The sequence below is a fragment of the Lepeophtheirus salmonis genome, chromosome 3 (genome assembly GCF_016086655.4).
Source record: "Lepeophtheirus salmonis chromosome 3, UVic_Lsal_1.4, whole genome shotgun sequence".
Taxonomy (NCBI): Eukaryota; Metazoa; Arthropoda; class Copepoda; order Siphonostomatoida; family Caligidae; genus Lepeophtheirus; species Lepeophtheirus salmonis.
The window spans coordinates 8,748,235-8,768,900 of record NC_052133.2 but is presented as its reverse complement, the minus strand read 5'-3'; the positions used below and the strand labels follow the sequence as shown (position 1 = coordinate 8,768,900).

Genomic DNA, 20,666 nt, shown 5'->3' with positions numbered 1-20,666 from the left:
CCAGTAAAAAGGAAAACATTTCCCTCCGAATAATGATAATAATTGAGAAACTATATTTATTATGCTGATGGTATGTTCTTAATATGGCTTTTCAAAAAAGTCATATTTCCAAAAGTAATATTTAATACTTGATCTTGTTCATTTAATCAAAAACATTCATTTAAACTCACTCAAACCACAGTTACATAACATCTGGTCGTCCAAAATGGCTGAAATTTTGGTGAAGTAACTGACAATAGATGTGCTAACTTTTATCTTCTAGTCTTGTTATCTTCACGTTGAGTTTGAAAACTTTTCATACAACACTCGTATTGCATGTACTAAGATCATTTATATTCAAGTCACATCTCCCATAATGAGATCATTATCAAAAAGTAAAAAAACATTCTAATTATATATAACAATATGTTCTATTTTCGTTTTTATTGACATTACATTGGCAGCAGGTTTATATTATACATAAATCTTGTGACGGAAAAGCATTATAAAAAGGTTTTCCATACATCATGAATATAGTAATTCTATAGAGTTAAGCATTTTAGGCATAGCACCACTCCATGCAAGTTCAAATTTATATATAAAAAAGTAATATTTGTAAACTAGAAATTAAAACATTATAGTATATTTACAGCCTTATAATTAAAAAAAAATTGTCCTTAAACCTAAACACAAAGTTACAGAAGTTACAAATAAATATTTGCTTGATAAAATATATATGAGCTAATTTGGAACTTATTTAGTGAGAATGCTTGATAGAAAGATTATAACTAAAAATAGGGAATTTAATATTATGACATACTATGAATAAAAACTTACTAGCTAACACAATAAATGAACTATGAATTAATTATTAATAGAAAATAGAAGGAGCAACATTGTTGTCGCATGTAAATGTTATCTCATATTTGTCGAGCAAGTCTACATGACTTACAGCAAAATTTGGCATAGTACTTATTTCCACAATAGTTGGCCCGCACTATCAATTTACAATTGACGAAATAAGGATTATCTGTGCACTCTGGCCCCACGAGGAAGCCTGGATCACTATTTCTCTCGACAATAGATAGTGTGACAGAGTCTGTCTGTGATGCATATCCATTATCAGCTTGACAAGTATACGTTCCTCTATCCGTTGCCTCGGCCCGATATATAATGAGTGTATTATTTACTCCGGATATCTGCGTATAAATATGAGATGAGAAATGTGGATGAGCATTGGGGGTAAACTATGAAGATGAACACATACCTGTATGTTATTTTCAGGGGTGATGAGTTGTCCATTCTTGTACCAGTAGACGTGAGGGCGAGTATAACTGTTCACTGTGCATTCAATTTGGATATACTGCCCAATTTGGTGCTCAGGGAAACGGGTTCTATTCTTACATCTATGCGGGATGTCTCTCCTGAGCCTCGAGTTGGAGATTGGTTCGTTGTAGTTGATGTGGTGGGAGTGGTAGTTGTTGTTGCTTGAGTGCGAGTCCAATCTGGTTGCTGAGGTTGTGATGGGCTGATTATGGAAGAGGAAGAATATGTCATTTTTTTTTTTTAAAGTAATAATATGAATACAAGCAAATGTACCTGTAAGGGGGTTCCTGCGTCCTTGAATCTCTTGTTGGAGATACGGGAGCACCATCGACCAGATATATTAAATAAGGTTCATCCTCTCTATTTGTTCCATAGACAGGACCCAGAGCACGAACTATTAAACTATGTGATGCTCCATTTCCTATTCCATTGAAGACCTGGCATGTATACTGTCCCAGATCTCGTAGATTTAATGAACGAATATGAAGTGAAAAGTCAGGATTCTGTGTATGCTGCTCTGAGCTCATAGGCAGCATTTCTCTATCTTTCCACCAAGTAACAGAGGGTTTGGGGAATCCATATGCCAAACATTCCAGAGTAGCAGGAGATCCCAAAGATAGTGTGATATCTGTTTCAGTGGGTACAATGCCAGCTTCAAGATCATTGGGTGAATCAACGGCAAGAGTCACTGTAGCCTCTGCAGGATGGCCTCTTCCATTATCAGCAAGACAAGTGTAAACGCCTTCATCAGAAGGATCAACACCTATTATTTGTAGGGTTCCATCCCGTAAGACCTTATATTTTCCTAGTCGTGTGTCAATGTCACGTCTTCCTACTCTCCAGTACACATCTGGATGTGGATTACCATCAACATGGACTGTCAGAGCTGCAATGTCACCTTCATTGGCAATTATTGTTGGCATAGGAACATGTATTCTGGCTGCATCTGTTGGTATTCTTGGCTCTTCAATATCAGCAGGATTTGGTGGTGGATAATATTCGTTAGACTCAGGTATGTTCATTCCAGGATCAACGACAGCATCCATACATGACTCACCACATCCATTGAAACAACATTTTTGTGAGCCCGAGCAAGAACTATCCCCACGACAATCTTGCTCACAACTTGAGTACACATTCATACTTACCTTTGGACAGACTCCTTCTTTTACCAATGGACGACAAAGAGGTCTATAAATTTATCATTTATTAATAGAACATGGATCAATATCAATTATAATGAGTACCCAATTACCTGAAGGCAGTTTCATCACTATTTTCTCTTACTCTATACAGCTCTTCAGAACACTGTGTATTCTCAGGACATGAATAGCCCTGACAGGGCTCATTACAGTAGCATATATCACAGCCAGATCTATCATCTCTATAACGAAGAAGTCCAAATTGACAGTAGGCTTCACGACATCTCCGATCAAATTCCTATAAAAACATATCCATTTTAATAATGGCATATATAATAAAATATTATGAAATAATGGAATTGAGCTGAACTTACAGCACATCTGGAGGGATCATACTCGGGTACTTGATTAACTCTTGGAGACTCTACTGTAGGAATGGATTCATCTATAGTTGGATATGGAGGAGGTTGAGTAAATTCATTTCTGGTAGGATATGGGGGTTGAGGATATTCTTCTCTGGTAGGATAGGGTGGTTGAGGATATTCTTCTCTGGTAGGGTAGGGAGGTTGAGGATACTCTTCTCTGGCAGGATAGGGAGATGTTTGTGGTTGTGAGGGGTACAAATTATTGTCCTTGGAGGGAGGATTTTTAGGACCGCAAAATCCCATGCAAATATCGTAACTTTTGAACCTATTTCGGTTTCCTGCACAACCAGTATACAGGAATGGTGCACATATATTTCTCTCCTCATTAAAGTACCATCGTTTGAGTTGATCATCACATGATCCTTCATCAAGTTGAAGCATACATATTTCAGATCTGGAAACTTCAGTATTATTCCCCTGTATTGGGAGTTCATCTTGAACCAGACACACAGTTTCACACTCTCCCAAGGATGAAAAACGATTTCCATTTCCTTCACATCCTCCAAAGGTAAATTCATGACATGTTCTAGTGTGCAAATCAAAATACCACTTCTTAAATCGTCCCACACAAGGACCAATGTCCATTTGGCTTCCACAAACATTTTTGCCCTTAAAGATACCACAGTTTCTATCACATTGCTCTTGAGTGATGAATCGATTTGCATTCCCTTCGCAACCAGAATAAATGAAAGCAGAGCATTTTCCATTTTTAGTATTGAAATACCAATTGGGAATACGATCGGTACATGGTCCACTATCAATAGGAAGATTACAAATATCTACATTTGCTTTTTCTTTTGAAGGTGCTCCACTTCCAGTGTCTTTACACTTTGCTTCACAAAATTCCATTGATTCAAACCGATTCCCATTACCCTGACATCCTCCCCATGTGAACTTGAAGCAGGAATTCTTATCTTCATCAAACCAAAAGCTATCAATTTGACTGTTGCAGGGACCCCTGACTTTTGGAAGAGTACATATATTTTGACTTTCTCGACAGGAGGCTTCACAGTCCTGACGTGTTAAAAATCTATTTCCATTTCCTCTTCGTCCCTTAAACTGCATTTGCTTACAAACACCATCTGAACTATCATAATACCATCTATTCTGTTCCTTTGGATTTTGTTCATCTACAACTCCGACATCTTTTGAAAGTAAACAGAATTCCAGTTTAAATTCTTGAGCAATAGGTATCGAATAATCAACAGAACAACGGCTTTGACAATTCTCCATGCTCTTAAAGTTATTCTTATTTCCGTCACAGCCTCCATAATAAAACGGCTTGCATACTCCTTCATCAATATCAAAATAAAATCTTTCTAAATAGTCCCCACATGTTCCAGGTACTTGAGGAAGCTTACAAACATCTGCTTGAAGGAACTCCTTGGGACAGGACTTTTGACATGACTCAAGATCATCAAACTTATTGTCATTTCCATCACAACCCCCATAATAAAATGGAACACAACGTTTTTCAAAATTGTCAAAGTACCACTTGGGAAGATTATCCTTGCATGGACCCGGATCACGTGGTAAAAGACACATTTGACGGTTAAATCCCTGTGGTTTGCAAGAGTTATCACATTCATCCTTTGTCATGTATGCATTGTCGTTTCCATTACAACCACCATATGTAAAAATCTCACACTCCTCCGTTTCCGTGTTGTAGCCCCATCTATAGATTAAAAAAATAGTTATATAATTGAAAAAGCTATGCATAGATAGACATAGAAAATGTCTTAGATTACACAGACCAAAGTACCCGGATACAGTATAAGTAAACTTGTATTATCAAAAAATATCTAATACCCGAACTTTTACGGTCATAAAAAACCTCTGAGGGATTTCCTGGATCTTAAAAAGCTTATAGAAGGATTACTTAATACTTTATCCGAGTAAAGAAAAAATAATTTTTTAACATACACTCTATGGATCTTAATTAGTGATTGGAGCGATATCTACATAAAAAGTTGTATATCGTGTGTTTATTCAACACGGCGTTATCTCACATGTCATTACCTTTATTGCAATTCAGTATAGGTAGCCACTTAATAAAGAAAAGACTATATTTTACCCCAGACATATTCAAATATTTCTAGAGAGACTCAGACTGTCAAAGTTTTGTAGTGGCGCCCTCTACGTTTTTAACATACTTAAACACTCATTAGGAGAAAAGAAGCAAAAACATCCATAGTTGAGCACAAAATACACTGTTTATTTTTGTGTTTGTGACGTAACGCCATGCACACAAACATTAAAATGTACACTGTATTTGTTTGTTAGCTATCAAATTTTTTTCTTCTTTTCAATCTTATCCGTGATTCTTAAGATTGATTGGTTGTACGAGAATTATGTTAGTTCTTATTCAACTCATAACAGTTATTAACTATTTTTCAATAATTATTCCTTGGTTGGAAGAATGGGCAAACTATCAAATTATTTTGAGCCTTTTTCTGTTTCTTTTCGGAAGAGAATTCCGATATCGGTCTAATATTTATCCTCTAATAGTAATAAAATTGGGTAATTTATTGTTTTAGGATGAGTAATAAGTAAAAATGGAACTTTAATCCTGATCCTATTTGAGTTCAGCCTGAACTTCTGGTGAAATACTTGATAAAGGTATTCGTCTAATTTTAGTTTTGGAACTGCATCAAAAAATTTGGGTACCCAAAACGACCCGGATCCGAGAAAATGTGGATCCTTAATAGAATAGAACTTTTGTACCTTGTGAAGTTCCCCTGGCAGGGTCCAGCCTCAATGATCTGCTTGCATTTATCAACACTTAGTTCTCTGACTCCTTCAGGATCTTCCGAGCAAGTTCCTTCACATTCTTCCAGACTTTGAAATTTGTTATTGTTTCCAAGACAGCCTCCGTAAATGAATTGATTACATGATTTTGTCTATAAAAATCACTTTTGGTTATGAAAAAAATCATTACTACATAATTTAAATTACTTCAGAATTATATGAGTATCGAGGATAATATCCTTCGCACGGTCCTTTTACTTCTGGAAGGACACATGCCGCGCGACCAGTAGGATTGACACAAACTTTTTCACAAGTAATTTGATCCTGAAAATTATTCTGATTTCCTCCTTTTCCTCCATAAAAGAATCTAAAATTATTTTTGGATAATAAAATAAATAACAGTAAAATATTCTGCAATCCACTTCTCTACTCACTTTGAGCAACCTCCATATTCCATATCAAAAAACCATTTCGTTGTAAAGTTTCGGCCTTCACCGCGATTTTTGGGTAGTCCACAAACATCTGGAGTTGGTATTGGAAGCAGGGAGTCGCATTCTTTGAAATTTTTTCCTTTTGAATCTTCAATACCATCTGGACAACACCCAAATTCACTTGCAGCGCATCCACATCCTTTCCCTTCGATTCCTTTTGCTGCGATTTTTCGATCTGGGCAACAACCAAACTCTGTATCTTTACAGGAACATCCCTCTTGTCCAGGCCCTCTGGCGATTGATACTCCATTAGGACAACAGCCAAATTCGTAAGAGTAGCAAGGACACCCAACGTAGTTTTCGCCTTTTGCTGGAGTGTAGTTATCAGGACAACATCCAAACTCTGTTGTTTGACAGCCACACCCTTTGAAATCGGGTCCAGTTGCTGATGTAATATCATCTGGACAACATTTGTATTTTGTAAATTCACAACCGCACCCTTCTTGCTCCAATCCTTTGGCAGCCATGATATTATCCCTGCAACATCCAAACTCTGTTTTCAGACAGCATCCTTCCTTCAATGGACCATGCGCTGGATTAATCAAATCATCGCAACAGCCCCATCTTGAGTTTTTACATGGAGTTGCATTTTTGCAACCCTTGAAGTTAGGACCTTTAGATCTAATGATTCCATCTGGACAACATCCAAACTCCGAGTCCGCACAATCAGCAATCATACCTCCTGAGCCTTCTTCACACCCCTCAAAATTTGGCCCTGAAGCCGCTGTTTGTAGATCTGTACAACATCCAAACCTTGTTTTTTCACAAACGTCACATTCCCAAACCTAATGTCAATATCGTAAATCTAGTATATACAACATAAGCCTTGAAAAAAGAAACTTACTTCTTCTGGACATTGGAAACAGCCCTTATTTTTTGGGCCTTGTGCAAAGGTAAAACCGTCGGTACAACATCCGTATTTCCCAGAAGTACATAATTCTTTCTCTTCGCAGCCTTCATTATCTGGGCCTGATGCTGTTGTTTCTCCATCAGGGCAACAACCAAAGCTATTTCAAAATGAATAATAAAGATGAATGCTCGCTAATGATAAAGTTAAGTTTATATTTACAGATGTTCGTCACAATCAGAGGCTGGGCAACCCATGAAGTGTATTCCCTCTGCTGCTGTGATCCAATCTCGACAACAACCAAAACGAGTATCTTCACATGATTCGTAAGGATTACAACCATCATCAAAAGGCCCCTTGGAAGGATTGAATCCATCAGGACAGCATCCATATTCAGTCTCATTACATGGAGGCAACATATCTGGTTTGCATCTCTTTGTAAAGATATTGGACAAGTCATCTGAATAGAGAGACATCATGATTAGTATATTTAGAGTTACGTGTGGTTCTAAAATATGTACCTAACGATCCAGATCCGGATCCATCATCATAGGAGCCATCTTCTTCTTCATTATCGGATTCAATAGCATCTCCCTCACTTTCCAACGGTGCATCATCCCCTGATGTTATCTCTTTACCCCAAATCCATGTATCCTCGTAATATTCACATTCTTTTTCATTTTCTACTTCGTTTGCATCATCACCTGAGCATTCAACGTCTTCATTACATGAATCCTCTGACTCTGGAACAGTATCAGGATCACAATTCAAGGGGTTTATAGGACCTTCATCTGATAAGCAAAGTACAGTTCTTGATTTTTGACCAGCTTCACATTCAGTTGAACAAGGTCCCCATTCAGAAGTATACCACATGCCCAAGCACTCATCTTCTCCTGTACATTCCTCTGAGTCATCGTATCTGATTATTAAAACAAGTTTTGAATGAAAAAAATAATAATTGATTAAGCAAGTACTGACTTTCTGTCTTGATTGCATATGGCATCATCATCAACTGGAGCAAGAGTTGAGTTATCCCCCTTGAACCCGCAAATAACATCACGTGTTCGTACTCCTTTTATGTCCTTACATGAGGAAGAGCAAAGACTCCATTCTGACGCAAACCAAATTGGCTCACATTCCTTTTAAAATAGAAAGATGCTATTCGTTAAAAATATATGTTCAACGTATAAATAAATATAGCTTACAACTTCATCAGACATGGTAACATTACATGGTTCAGTTTTACTTGGTTCAGTTTCTGCATTACAAAGCTTGGATTCATAAATATTCCCATTTTTGTCTGTGCATAAATTAGATCTGGCCTTGAGATAGGGTGCATCATCACAGCTATCTTCCGAGCATAAAGACCACGGTGTCGAAACCCAATCAAGAGCAAAACAAGGTGCCTTCTCTTTTTCGTCATCACAGGGCTTCTCAGTCTCTGGTTTTTTTAAACTGGAGCATTCCGAGCCTTCCAATAAAATGGTCTCATCTTCTTTCACTTCATGACACGTGATCTTTCGCGTCATTTTTCCATTTCCACCGCATAATTTATCACATGCACTCCACGGTCCAATATGGTACTACAATGAGAATAATTAACTGCCATCAAAGAAAGTTTATTAGACTTAAGGGTCAACTAACATGTGGACCATCAATGTTCTCTTCCATATCATCTCCAGAGGACTCAAGATCAATATTACATTGCTTAACTGCAAGAGGTTTTTCCTTTTCACCAGCATCGTAGCAAACACTGTCTTCGACCAAGCTTGGATTTCCAGTGGCTTGAATTTGATGACAGTAAACGTTACGAACTTGAATTTGAGAGGGTATGCATAAGCCTTCTTCATTCTCTTCTATTTCTTCTCCATCCCCCGATCCAGAGGACTCTATTCCATCTCCAACGTCAGTACAGTTAGACCACTCTCCAACTTGCCACATAGGCTTTATAAAAGTTAAGTATAGTAAAGAAAAAATTTACCTTTCACTATAAATGTATTTTTTGGTAATTCATTACCTTGCACGAATTTTCATTACATGACTGCATTAATTCAGGCTCAAAACTGATATCACATAGATAATTTGGCACAGTTTCTTTTGTTTTTGAATGAATGCAAGAAAGCTCTCTGCTTTGTTTTCCTCCGCCACATGGTGAGTCACACTCGGCCCACTCTAGGGGCAACCATTCATAGCTATCATCTGGAGATGTCTCTTTAATGGATCCCGTGGGAATAGAGTATTCAAATTCGATTCCAGGATTTTTCTCTTGAGATAAAATCTAATCAATTAAAGTAAGGATTTACACATTTTAATCAGAGGAGATAAAAGTATTATTACTGATAAATATATCGGTTGATTCGTTGGTCCAAGGGATCGAAATGATTCTGGTGCAAATATAGCGAAGAGGCCTCGATTTTTTCCAGACTTGTGCTTTTTCTCATAGTGGAACATCGTTCCAGCGGCGTCATAGGTTCCTGGAAAGTCAATTTTCCAATTTCCGTTTACAAAATAGTGTCCTGTTGTGTTTCTTAATGCTAAGTAGTTGTTGGACGTTTTGACCTACAATCAATAATATACATTTAAAACAAAAAAAATAAGTGTAACCATATATTTGATAGTCTTACTTCCTTAATCAAAATATTAGTGGCTCCTGCAGGTATTAAAATCAAATCATGATATCCCATAGTCAAATCCTATACAAATATTCAATTGGAATATAATTAATTTTACAACTCTGTTATTTTACTTGATCATCTAAAACTCCCGTGACCGTATTACATCCGGAGTTATCTCCTCCACAAACTCTACACTTGTCTTCCCTCTTGTCTGAACCTAACATACCATCACACCCAATTTCTCTACAGTCTCCATCCACACAAACCCGTCTTATTCCATCACCCTCATGACATAGTGTTCCATCAACAACCTACCCACATAAATTGTAAATTTTGGTAATAATAGTGAAATAGTAGGTTTACCTTCTTAGCATGTCGATAATAGAAGCGTTCGCCGCGGGGCATGCAGTTAAGCTCACATTTCCTTGGGGCTTTTAAATAAGGAATCCAGGAATACATTTTCCTTTCAAAAGGAATGCGATCAAACTCAGAACATTGCTCCGCCCGAAAATCGATTGCATTTGGGTGGCAAGGCTCTAAATTGCAGGACTTGAACCTTTTATCTGGTCCTTTACATGCATCTCTTCCTGCACCAGGATTAGCATTACATGGACGTGTCTCACGAATAACTCCACCTCCACATGTTCGGGAACAAGCTCCCTCAATTTCCCATTCACCCCATGGACCCGATTCTTCTTCAAAGTCTTTGGGATATATATAGACCTTCTCTTCGTCATTGGGGACTGGAGAGCGGTAGTCTGTTTGTCGTCGATTTCTGGATTTTTGGGCAAACAAATATTCTTCACGGTGGATTTCTTCCATCTGTTGAAAGTTTTCCCATGCGTCTGGGAAGTTGACAAATGTTTTTGCGAGTGGGATATCTCCAAAAGAGTTGGATATCGTGAGGCAGAGTAGTAAGAGGATGAACCTCTTACTTAAACTCATAGTTCGTTTCAATGAATTCAAAGATGGGCAGTAGTGAAAAAATTGAGAGACAGATCTTATTATTTAAGGATTTAAATCTTTAAGAATCTTAAAAGAACAGGTTCATAATTTCACTCCAAAAGGAGTGGATATGAAATGATTTTGATGGATTAATTTGAGTTAAAGTTGGAACTCACACACTTGATGCTCTATTTATGATTTCCAAAACCGACTGATGAAATTGAACACTCTACCCAAATAAGTTAATTTTATCATTTACACTTAAAAAAAAAAAAAAAAAAAATTATTGAGAACTTATTAATTAAGAAGGTTGAACATTGGGGACAGCTCTTGAAAACACATACTTCCCCCTCTCTCCCTATTTGTGATGATGCTAAATCACTCCCCACATTCAAAAGGGAAGCAATTAGTGTAAAGTGATAAGACTATATGAGTATTTTTTTCGTATCATACAAAAAGCATGTCAGATAATTATAGGACAACCTAATTAAAGTTTTAAAAAAATAATAATAATAATTTTACATTATGTGAAAAGTGATATTAAATTAGTTTTTTTTACTCTGACATATATATGTATATATATATATTATATATAAACAGGAGGTCCCCCCATAACGCGGTTTCAAACACTGCAGATTTCGCGTAACGCGGTGTTTGGAACTATTCAGACTCCTTGTATAGTATATTCCCCTAATAGCGTTTTTTTATAGTATGATAACAAGATATAAAAACTACATATTGCGGTAAACAAGATTTTTTGTAGTTGTCAATGAGTTTGTTCATACTATGACAATATATTCATATAGAGAAAGTATATAATTTTGTTTAGGGAGAGTGTCCTGTAAGTATTTGATTTAATACCTAGCAAGTGGTCCATTAAAATTTGACCACTTTGAATTTTAAATTTCAAAAACATATAATTTTTTAAATTAACATAAGAATGTCCACAAACTTAATACTATAAATATTTGTGTATTTGAACTCTCTTAATCATTAATGTAGCCTCCCTTAGCAACAATGATGGCTTCTAGGTGGCCGTGACAGGCCTGGCACCTATTGTAGATGTAGTCCTTTTGTCATTGCACCCCAGTGCTGGCTGACTGTGGCTTCGAGGACCTCGGTGTTTGGATGACGGACACTGCATGCTTTCCCTCGATATGCACCTAAATTCAAGGGAGTTAGGATCAGGTCTGTAGGGGGCTCCAAAAGTGTCAAAAAATACATTTCAAAAGAGTCTTGCAGAGAAAAGTCGTAGTTGAAATTATTATGTGGTCAACATGTTTATACAGGCAAAGCACAGTATTTTTAACTAAATATTCAAAATAGCAATTATGTATAAACGTAGGGTAGACCCTGATAGTTGAAACAATACCTTTTCTTTGACCATTAAAACAGTAATAGTCGTAAAATGTGCAGTATAATTGTAAAATAATATGTATTTTATCAGTTTTGTTGAAATATTGGATAAAAAATGATTTTGTGATGAAAAGTAATTTTTAAAAAATGATCAGCTTTTATTAAATTTGCTGCTGTTCAAAATTAAAATAATATCTCATTCGATTTGTTTTTTGTTTTTTTTGTACACACGTACAACCAGATAAATTTTACTTAATTCCTATTATTATCACAATAAAACAACTCATTTATCATATTCTTAACTGTTCAAATTATCTGACAAGGGGGTTTGGTACTTTTAAATTTAAATAAAATACTCTGCAGTTACATAATGATGATTTTTTTTTCAGGCCTGGTCCCAAAAAATGAAATTTTTCCCAAAAAATTTCTAAAATTAAATTTTAAATATAAAATTTTTGAAAAAAAAATTACAATTGTTAAATTTCTAGTAGAAAAATTCATACCTATTCACAGACAATTACATTTTTTGAAAAATTAAAATAAATTTCTAATATAAAATTTTCTAGTAAGAATCCAAAATTCCTTAATTTGAGAGTTTCTACAGCCCCCCCCACCCCAGCAGACGCTCCCTGTTGAACGAGGCAATATTGGGAACAATATAAGTCTTATAAATCAAATCAATTATATAAACTATTGTTAAAATTATCATGCCAGTAATTTGAATATATAGCTGATAATTGTCTATAAAATATTGGGTAGTACGTATATATGAAGTAAAAAATATTGGAAATTTCTTTTTTTCTCGTTTTTCGTTGAGGATTGTTTTTTGTGTTGACGCACCACAAATTGTATTTTTGTTTGAAGGTTTGTTGGGAAGGGGGAAGAGGGATTATGTACTGTTATCATCTCTAAATAGATACAATTGATAACAAACTGGTTAACTTTGGGCATGTCTAACTGAAACTGCCTCCCAGTATATATATATATCCCAACTTACCCGTATTGTAAACCTCATCGGTCTCCCCTTGGTATATACATTTATGCAATTAAAAATCCATATCTGTGTTACATATTTATCACTTAAAAATAACGGTGGAAATTAATTTATGAAGGGTTGAATTAAGGCTCAATACAGGGAGTTGAATATGGGTCACTCCATATTAAATTGACATTGCAAAGGGATATATAAAATATAATGATTTTAGATTTAAACAAGCTCATTTTATTTACTCATAATTAATTTTAGTTTGTTTAACTCGTAAGCATAAAACATTCATGAAATATAGTCGTGGTTTGTTTTATCAATCCTTCCTTTTGTCAAAATTTCAGCTTTAAAAAACCTGGTAAAGCATGGTAAAAAAAACCATAAGAGAATCGTTTTTATTTTTTATTAATGTTTATCTCCTAGGCTAAGGATTCTCAACTTTTTTTTTTTGTGGTGTACCACTTGTAAAATATTTATTTAACTCAAGTACCCCATTACCAGAAGAAAGCATTTTTAGCTTCAGTGGCAGGGGCAAATACAGGATTATATATTTTGAAAGGGAGCTTTTGAGGTATTTTTGAAAAAAAAAAAAAATCCTAAAAATAATTTTTATAGAAAAAAATTTCAATAATCTATAGTTATTGTCAAAAAATAAAAAAATTCGAAAATAATTTTAAATATTAAACTTCAAATATTACATTTTTGGGGAAAAAATATACAAAATCCGCAGCTACTCTCAAAAACATTCAAAAATCCACTTCTGTTACTCAAAATTAAATTTGTTATTAACGAAAAAAAAAAAATTTTTTGGGAAAAAATTAAAGAGTTAAATTTTTTTTAAATTTGAATATTATGGGGGGGGCCTTTCACCCCCACCACTTGTGGACTCCCTCATACGAAACTAGATAGAGCATTTGTGTTTGCTCATACATGGCAGAGAGTAACCCTGAGGATTTGTATCGGACCTATAAGTGTAAGTCGTTCTTGGACTACGAGGATGGACATCGGATTATTTCTTGCCTATGTTCTTGTTTATTTCCTTCTCTCCCTCTTTACTTGTCACAGATGATTGTAGCTGATCTCTTACAAAACATTCTTCAAATTATCACTGTTTATAATTGATCGCATTTTAATATATTTTTCTACAATTTAAAATGATATTTAATTATTCAGGGCTTTAGCAAACAAATTATGAAAAAACAATAAAATATGTTTCATGTCGTATGTAAATTAATGTGAATTCTTTTGTAGAGTTGTATAATTATTATTAACTAATTACGTATTAATGATCAATATAACTCTGTAGTATTTGCATAGTTCGAGTCCTATTAATAGTTTTGTAATTACTTGTAATTAAATATTTATTATTCTTGTTAATAGAGCATTGAATGTTTACATATAGAACCAATGGACATAGATGAAAATAATGTGATAATGAAAGTGGAAACAGGTTTTCTGTAGTTGATACCTTAATAGTATTTTGTTTTGTTTTTTTCATCTTCTGTCAATATTGTTTTATTCTTGAAGAGGGAACATCTAGGTATGCAGAAATTGCACGTGCACTGTTGATTTGTTAGGGAAAGACATTTCAAAATTGATAACTATTTACAAAATAATTATATTTTTGGAAACAAATTTGATTTTTTTCTTTTTTTGGAAATTTGGTCTGGAGGACTATAGCCCCTCTAGCCCACCCCCTGCGGACGACCCTGTTGATATATACTAAACTAGATGGAACGTTTGCGTATGCTCATACAAGACAGATAAGTACCATGAGGATTTGTTGCTGAACTATAATTGTAAGTCCTTGTTCCACTCGGAGTAGAATTGAGGATGGATATCGGAGTAAATTTACCAATGTCATTTTTCATTTCCTTTCCCCCCTCCTCCCTCGTCACAGTTGATTGCATTTAATCTAATAAAATGCCATGACAGTGAAGCTGCTCTCCTTCAAAACGTTCTTCAAATTGTCAGTGTTACCATGTTGATTTTTCGTTACTTTTCTTTAACATCCCCAAAATGCACACGATTTTCATCACAAAATATTAGGGAAAGGAGAATGTGTACATTCGGCTTGTAAAATTGACTTCTCTTTATTAGTACAATTTTCTATACAAATTAAAGCTTGATAAGTTAGATTGTACAAGTTATTTGCATCCTCAGATTCTTCCACTCTGGAATAATGATGAAAATACGCTGTATTTTTTTCTCACACGTTTTAGAATTGGTAATCCTAGAATTGAATATTCTTTTGGTCAGCTGCTATCATTATTTTTAACATCTGAGTAGTAAACATTCAATTATATAAAAAACTGTAAAGAACATTCGTATGTGCTCATAAGAGACGGACGGAGGGTAAACTTGAGGATTTGTTATGGAGTTATAATTGTAAGCACAAGGGTCGACATCGAAGTAATTCTTCCCTATATCATGGCTAGATATATACATAGACGTAGGTCGTCAGGGCATCAATATTCGGGTGGCGGAATATTCAGGCCTTTTTCTCAGTTTGCCACAAAATGGAGTAATCCAGTGGATTCAGATCTGGGCTCTGAGGGGGTAAAAGGTTCTTGGACCAGAAGTGCATGTTGCTACCCATACACTCTTGTACAATATTAGCAGGATGGGCCGGAGCTCCGTCATGCTGAAATAAGTATGTGCCCTTTTTGGACTTCTTCCTGTTCTTGGTGGTCTGTGTGACCTAATTTTCCTTCAACACCATCAACTAGTCGGCTGCAAGTAAACGATATCCAACAGGAAACCAAATTGGAGGCATTTTTTCTCCAGTTGATGCAACAACACCCAACATCATCACAGAAGCCACATGTTTGATCTTGGTGACTGTACTAATACTGATGTCGGCCTTGCCAAAGCGAACCACTCGATCACTTCACTTGTTGTAAACGGGGTCAACGGTTAAGGTCTTTTCATCGGAGAAAAAAAATTAACCAGTTGCTGCTTTGCTTCAGATAATTCAAGAGTTGTTGATATCGCTGAAGACAGAGTTCTTTTTGACGTTGGGACTGGAGTGGCCTCTCAATTCTTCTAAGAAACCTTTTTTCACCCTTTCGGAAGGCCTTGCCCACAGAAGACCAGTGTACCTTCTTCTTCTTGGTGTACTCTGACATTTTCATCGTTGGGTTGACCTTAAAGGTCTCTATGATGTCTTCAGGCTTTAACTTGGTGGGTATTCCACTCTTGGGTTTGTCCTTAAGGTTTGTCTCCATCAGCTAAATGATTTCTGACCCAACAGAATGTGACCTTGCTGCCGTTTAAGGCCTTAGAGATGTCCAAGGTGTTCCTACTGGCATGGATTAAATTGCCTATGATGGCTGTTCTTACCTCCATCGCGACATAAACATAATTTTTGTTTACACAAAAATACATCAATCAAAGGCTTAGAATAAAAGCTATTCCAAAAAAATCAGAAACTTAATATTTAATCGTCAACACCTATTCAAAACTGTATTTCTAGAAGTATCTTTACTTTTTCTAGGCCCGGTAACTAATTAGCAATATAATATGCTCGTATTAAATTGTATTACGAAGAAAAAAAAAATAATTTATGGAAGATTTGTGAAATATTCTTAATATATATTTCATATATCTAATTTGTCTTAATAAACCATCGATATTTTTTTACAAAATTCCAAGGACTGACAGTTAAGGACCGGTCCTAAGACTGGACTTGATTGAATTAATAAGGACCAACACAAGACTAAGCTGGAGTCCTGGCATTGCTCAGATAGTTATTTTGCAGTTGATGAACAGACGACAAGATAGACAAACCACGTACTCTCTTTTTCTGTTTACTATGACGTGCTGAGCTTTAGCTACTAACACTCAATGCTTAACGTCATCTAAAATCGCATTCCTTGTATTGAGTTTATATTTACACTCAACTTTTTTTCGTTTTCTTTTTTTAATATGACGCTTTCAGCTTTACCTAGACAGGCTGGTTGTTAAAAATGATTTATTATTAAATAGAAACACTGACCTTTAGTTATAGAAAAGATAAGTCCCCAAGAAATCCTTAGTGTATCCCTCCGTTTTTCTTGAATTAATTTAGAAATAAATTCTTCATATTTATATGATAACAGCTTTAGAAAATAAAAAATATTGTTCAAGTTGCGAACTCGGATGTTAAAATATGCTTACGACTTACTACACCAAATATAATGTTTACACAATATGATCACCTCCACTACAAGCTTCGCGTAATGTCGGAAAAAGTTGAGGGCCATCTTCAGGGTAACTAGTTTTCCCCAATTGCAAACTTACCTATTGGTTGCTGAATTAAAATCTTTAAATCAAATAATCGTACACCTTGCAAGGATTGTGGGATGATATAAAATTCATTCCTACAAGCTGTTATATTTATTAAAGCATAATGCTGAGTTGTTGAGGCTGGGTGGGTTTGCTTTCAAAGCATATGAAAGTTCATATTTTGTTCAGGATTCCTTTGCCTTGGAATTCCAGCCAACAAGAATCTGTGAAGTGAAATATGCATTAATAAGTTCTAAAGCACTTATACAAGTTGATGTACTTCTGACAATGAAATTAGGAAGGATGGTGGGCTATAATTGAGGGGGAGAATGTTAAATTAAAATGTTTATTTATGATTTTTATTTTCGCCTTCCCCCTTATTTTATTTTTTGATGATGTTATGTAAGTTCCATATATAATTTTGTAAAATAAAGCCTATTAAAAAAGTGTTTATTTGGTTAATTAGTCTGTTTTGTTTTTTTCATTTTTTAAGAAACTATTTGTCTTTTCTAAAATAAAAGTAATTTGTCAAATCTTATCTTTTGTCAATTTGCAAATAGAGTAATAAAATTTACATCACAACTGTATTATTACCTTTTGTCAACTTTTCTTTGAGGTATCATGGGATAAAAACTGATTTTTAGGGTTAAATCTGTTTTTATGGAGGATCAATATGTAAAGAGTAGTCTTGTGGTAGTCTTTATTTGCTAGCCCTCAATTATAAACTGCAATTTACATATAAATAATATAGATATTAATGTAAGATATTTTTTTATGTTTTTCTTTGTTGGTTTTATTCCTTTTTCAAAGAAAGAACTATTATTGTATTCCTATCGGTGGTCATTTTGATAAACTGATTATCCTTTTACTCGGATGATGTGCTGTGGCATTCCTTATTTATTCGGTCCAGTTCGGTCTTAGGACCAGTCCTTAAGAATGCCAGTCCTACTAGAACTAAGTAAAAATAGGAAGAACTAAAGTCGAGTAGGGTCATCAATGACCGGTCTTTATAAGTTTTTAGAGCTGATATGAAGGACTGAAAAATCCAAAAATTAAAATTCAACAATCCATAGCTATTCTTTAAAAATTTAAATTTTTTGGAAACAAGTTTCAAAATTTCAGAAAAATGAAATTTTGAGAAAACAACTCTAAAATTAAGCTTAAAATTAAGATAAAATTTCAAAAAAATTTCAAATATCCATAGCTATTTATAAAAAAATTAATTTTCGGTAAAGATTTCAGAGTTGTTCACAAAAAATTTAATTTTTCAGAAAATAATTCTAAAATTACATTTCAAATATAAAAATTTTCTTCAAAAAATTTTAATATCCATTTTTATTAAAAAAAATCTAAAAATTACAATTTTTGGAAAAAAAATTTACCAAACAATAGCTATTCTTAAAAAATTTAAATTTTTTGGAAAACATTTCTAAAATTAGAGTAAAAATATAAAATTTTCAGAAAAAACTTCAAATATCCATGGCTATTCACACTAAATTAAATTTTTTGGTAAAATTTCAAAATTTCAGAGTTGTTCACTAAATAAATGAAATTTTTCAGAAAAAAATTCTAAAATTAAATTTCAAATATAAAGTTTTTCAGAAAAAATAGCTATTCACAGACAAATTTTTTTTTTGGGGGAAAATTTGAAAAATTTAATCCAATTTTTACCAAAAAAAATTTCAAATACTACCTTTAATAGTAAAAATTAAATTCCTTAATTGGGGGGGGGGGTTAAGTCCCTCTGGCCCTCCCCCTGTGGACACCCCTGACATATATCATTGCTTAATACGGAGCAAGACCTTCCAGGACCGGGTTGTAATGAGGTCCCAGATGACTACTCTATGTAGAATTGAAAGAATTTGCTTTTTACGCCGGTAGACTGGTCGGCATTCTAAGAAGAAAGGAAAGAAAAAAAAATGAAGGAGAGGAGAGAGAGAGTCACTTTTTGACTGGCAGACTAAACTACAAAATCAACAATGGAAAGTGAATCACAGTAGATGAATGGCTTCATCCATAATCTTGACAAGAATGCCAGAGTGAGAAATGAACATCTGTCATTGTACCATGGCATATAACGACTCAGTTATCAAACAACTGATAAATGATTAAAGAAGCAAGATAGTACTTCAGGAAGTCCGAACTTTCCCTTGAACTTTCATCCATTTTTCAGATTTTTTAACCATTCTTTACAAACATTTAAAAAAACAAGAGTTAGCTATAATGCACACAACTCACAGCTAATTGAATTAGTGTTCCTGAAAGAATTCCAGGATGCTGCCTTCCTGATTTCCAGAACATAACATGCAGTATTGAGCTGCAAATAGCCGGTAAAATCCCATGCCAGACTGGATTGAAATTAAAGCCAGGTGCCGGAATTCCTTGATATGGAGTTGGATTTGGTCATATTTTATACAACTCTAAATATAATACAATGAATGTAAATAAGTGCTATTTATTACAACTTGAATTTAATTTTTAAAATGCTGAAATCTTCCCTGTAGCTAGGGAGAGATGCAAGATTTTACAACATGCATTCAAACGCAATTTGTAGGAAAACTACATAATAAATTTGGTTGTGCGTAAATATTTGGAAATAGCTTCGTTTTTAGAAATTTGTCATACTAAAATTTCTTAAACATATACTGTGCGTAAGGAAATCTTACCGTTTATGATAGTAAGCTGAAAATCAAGTTCATCAAGAATAGCATAAAGTACATAAAGAAATATGAGGAATATTTCTTTATGATAACTATCAACAATTATTTCTCAAAATGTTCTCCTTCCGGGACCATCACATCCTCCAGTCTGGGCATTAAGGCATTGCCCTCCTTGGAAATCATCACTGTAGTGGCCTTCCATGCTAAACTATACTAATAAACTAGTCTTTTCATCATCATGAGTGAGCAACAAACAAAAAGGCAGAGCATCTCAGGTCTCATAGATGTTGGAATTGATGTGATTAAGATTACGGACTTTGTTAAGTGTTCTCGAAGCCTGGTTTTTGAGTTGGCCAAGATGAAAATGGAAAATACTTTTCCAGAATGTCAGGAAGGGGAGGGCATAATTTAAAGAGGGATACGAAGTTTTTGATGAGCTTGGAGAAGATTATAAAGGAGGATCCCCCTAAGTCGATGAATCACCTCACCAACAACTTCTCTATGGCTCCTAGGACCATCAGGAGGGCTATAAATCATAATTTGGGATTAGTTTAGTTCACAAAGACCCCACGCCACCTTTTGACCCAGTCCTTGAAAGCCATGACGCTCGAGTGGTGTAAGAAAATCCTCACATGGGTCAATTGGGAAAATTTGCTGTGAACAGAATATTTTCACAGTTGATCAATTCCACAACAATTGTAACGAGTGCTTGATTGTGGAAACAAAAGAAAAGGTCCAAGGGGTTTACCACACCAAATATCCGTCCAAAACAATGTTTCTCGGTGTTGTGACCTCCCATAGGGTAACTACGTGTAGACTCAAGACGACACCCCCTCTCACACGTAGATAACATTGCAGATAGCATGGGTCGATTCTGGTCT

At 34.8% G+C, this 20,666-nt stretch overlaps 1 protein-coding gene across 1 annotated transcript; it reads right to left on the bottom strand.

Annotated features, from left to right (window-relative positions):
• Window positions 1–391: 391 nt before the first annotated feature.
• Window positions 392–10,905, bottom strand: LOC121114223 (papilin). Its single transcript, XM_040708110.2, has 19 exons — window positions 9,937–10,905; window positions 9,705–9,884; window positions 9,583–9,651; window positions 9,296–9,517; window positions 8,976–9,236; window positions 8,603–8,902; window positions 8,164–8,541; window positions 7,937–8,097; window positions 7,480–7,877; window positions 7,181–7,418; window positions 6,956–7,118; window positions 6,055–6,896; window positions 5,828–5,987; window positions 5,597–5,772; window positions 2,822–4,547; window positions 2,561–2,745; window positions 1,579–2,496; window positions 1,247–1,507; window positions 392–1,178 (listed from the first exon to the last, which is right to left on the bottom strand). The coding sequence occupies exons 1-18, from the start codon at window positions 10,516–10,518 to the stop codon at window positions 1,318–1,320; spliced, it is 7,149 nt and encodes a 2,382-aa protein (XP_040564044.1). The 5' UTR covers window positions 10,519–10,905; the 3' UTR covers window positions 392–1,178; window positions 1,247–1,317.
• Window positions 10,906–20,666: the final 9,761 nt, after the last annotated feature.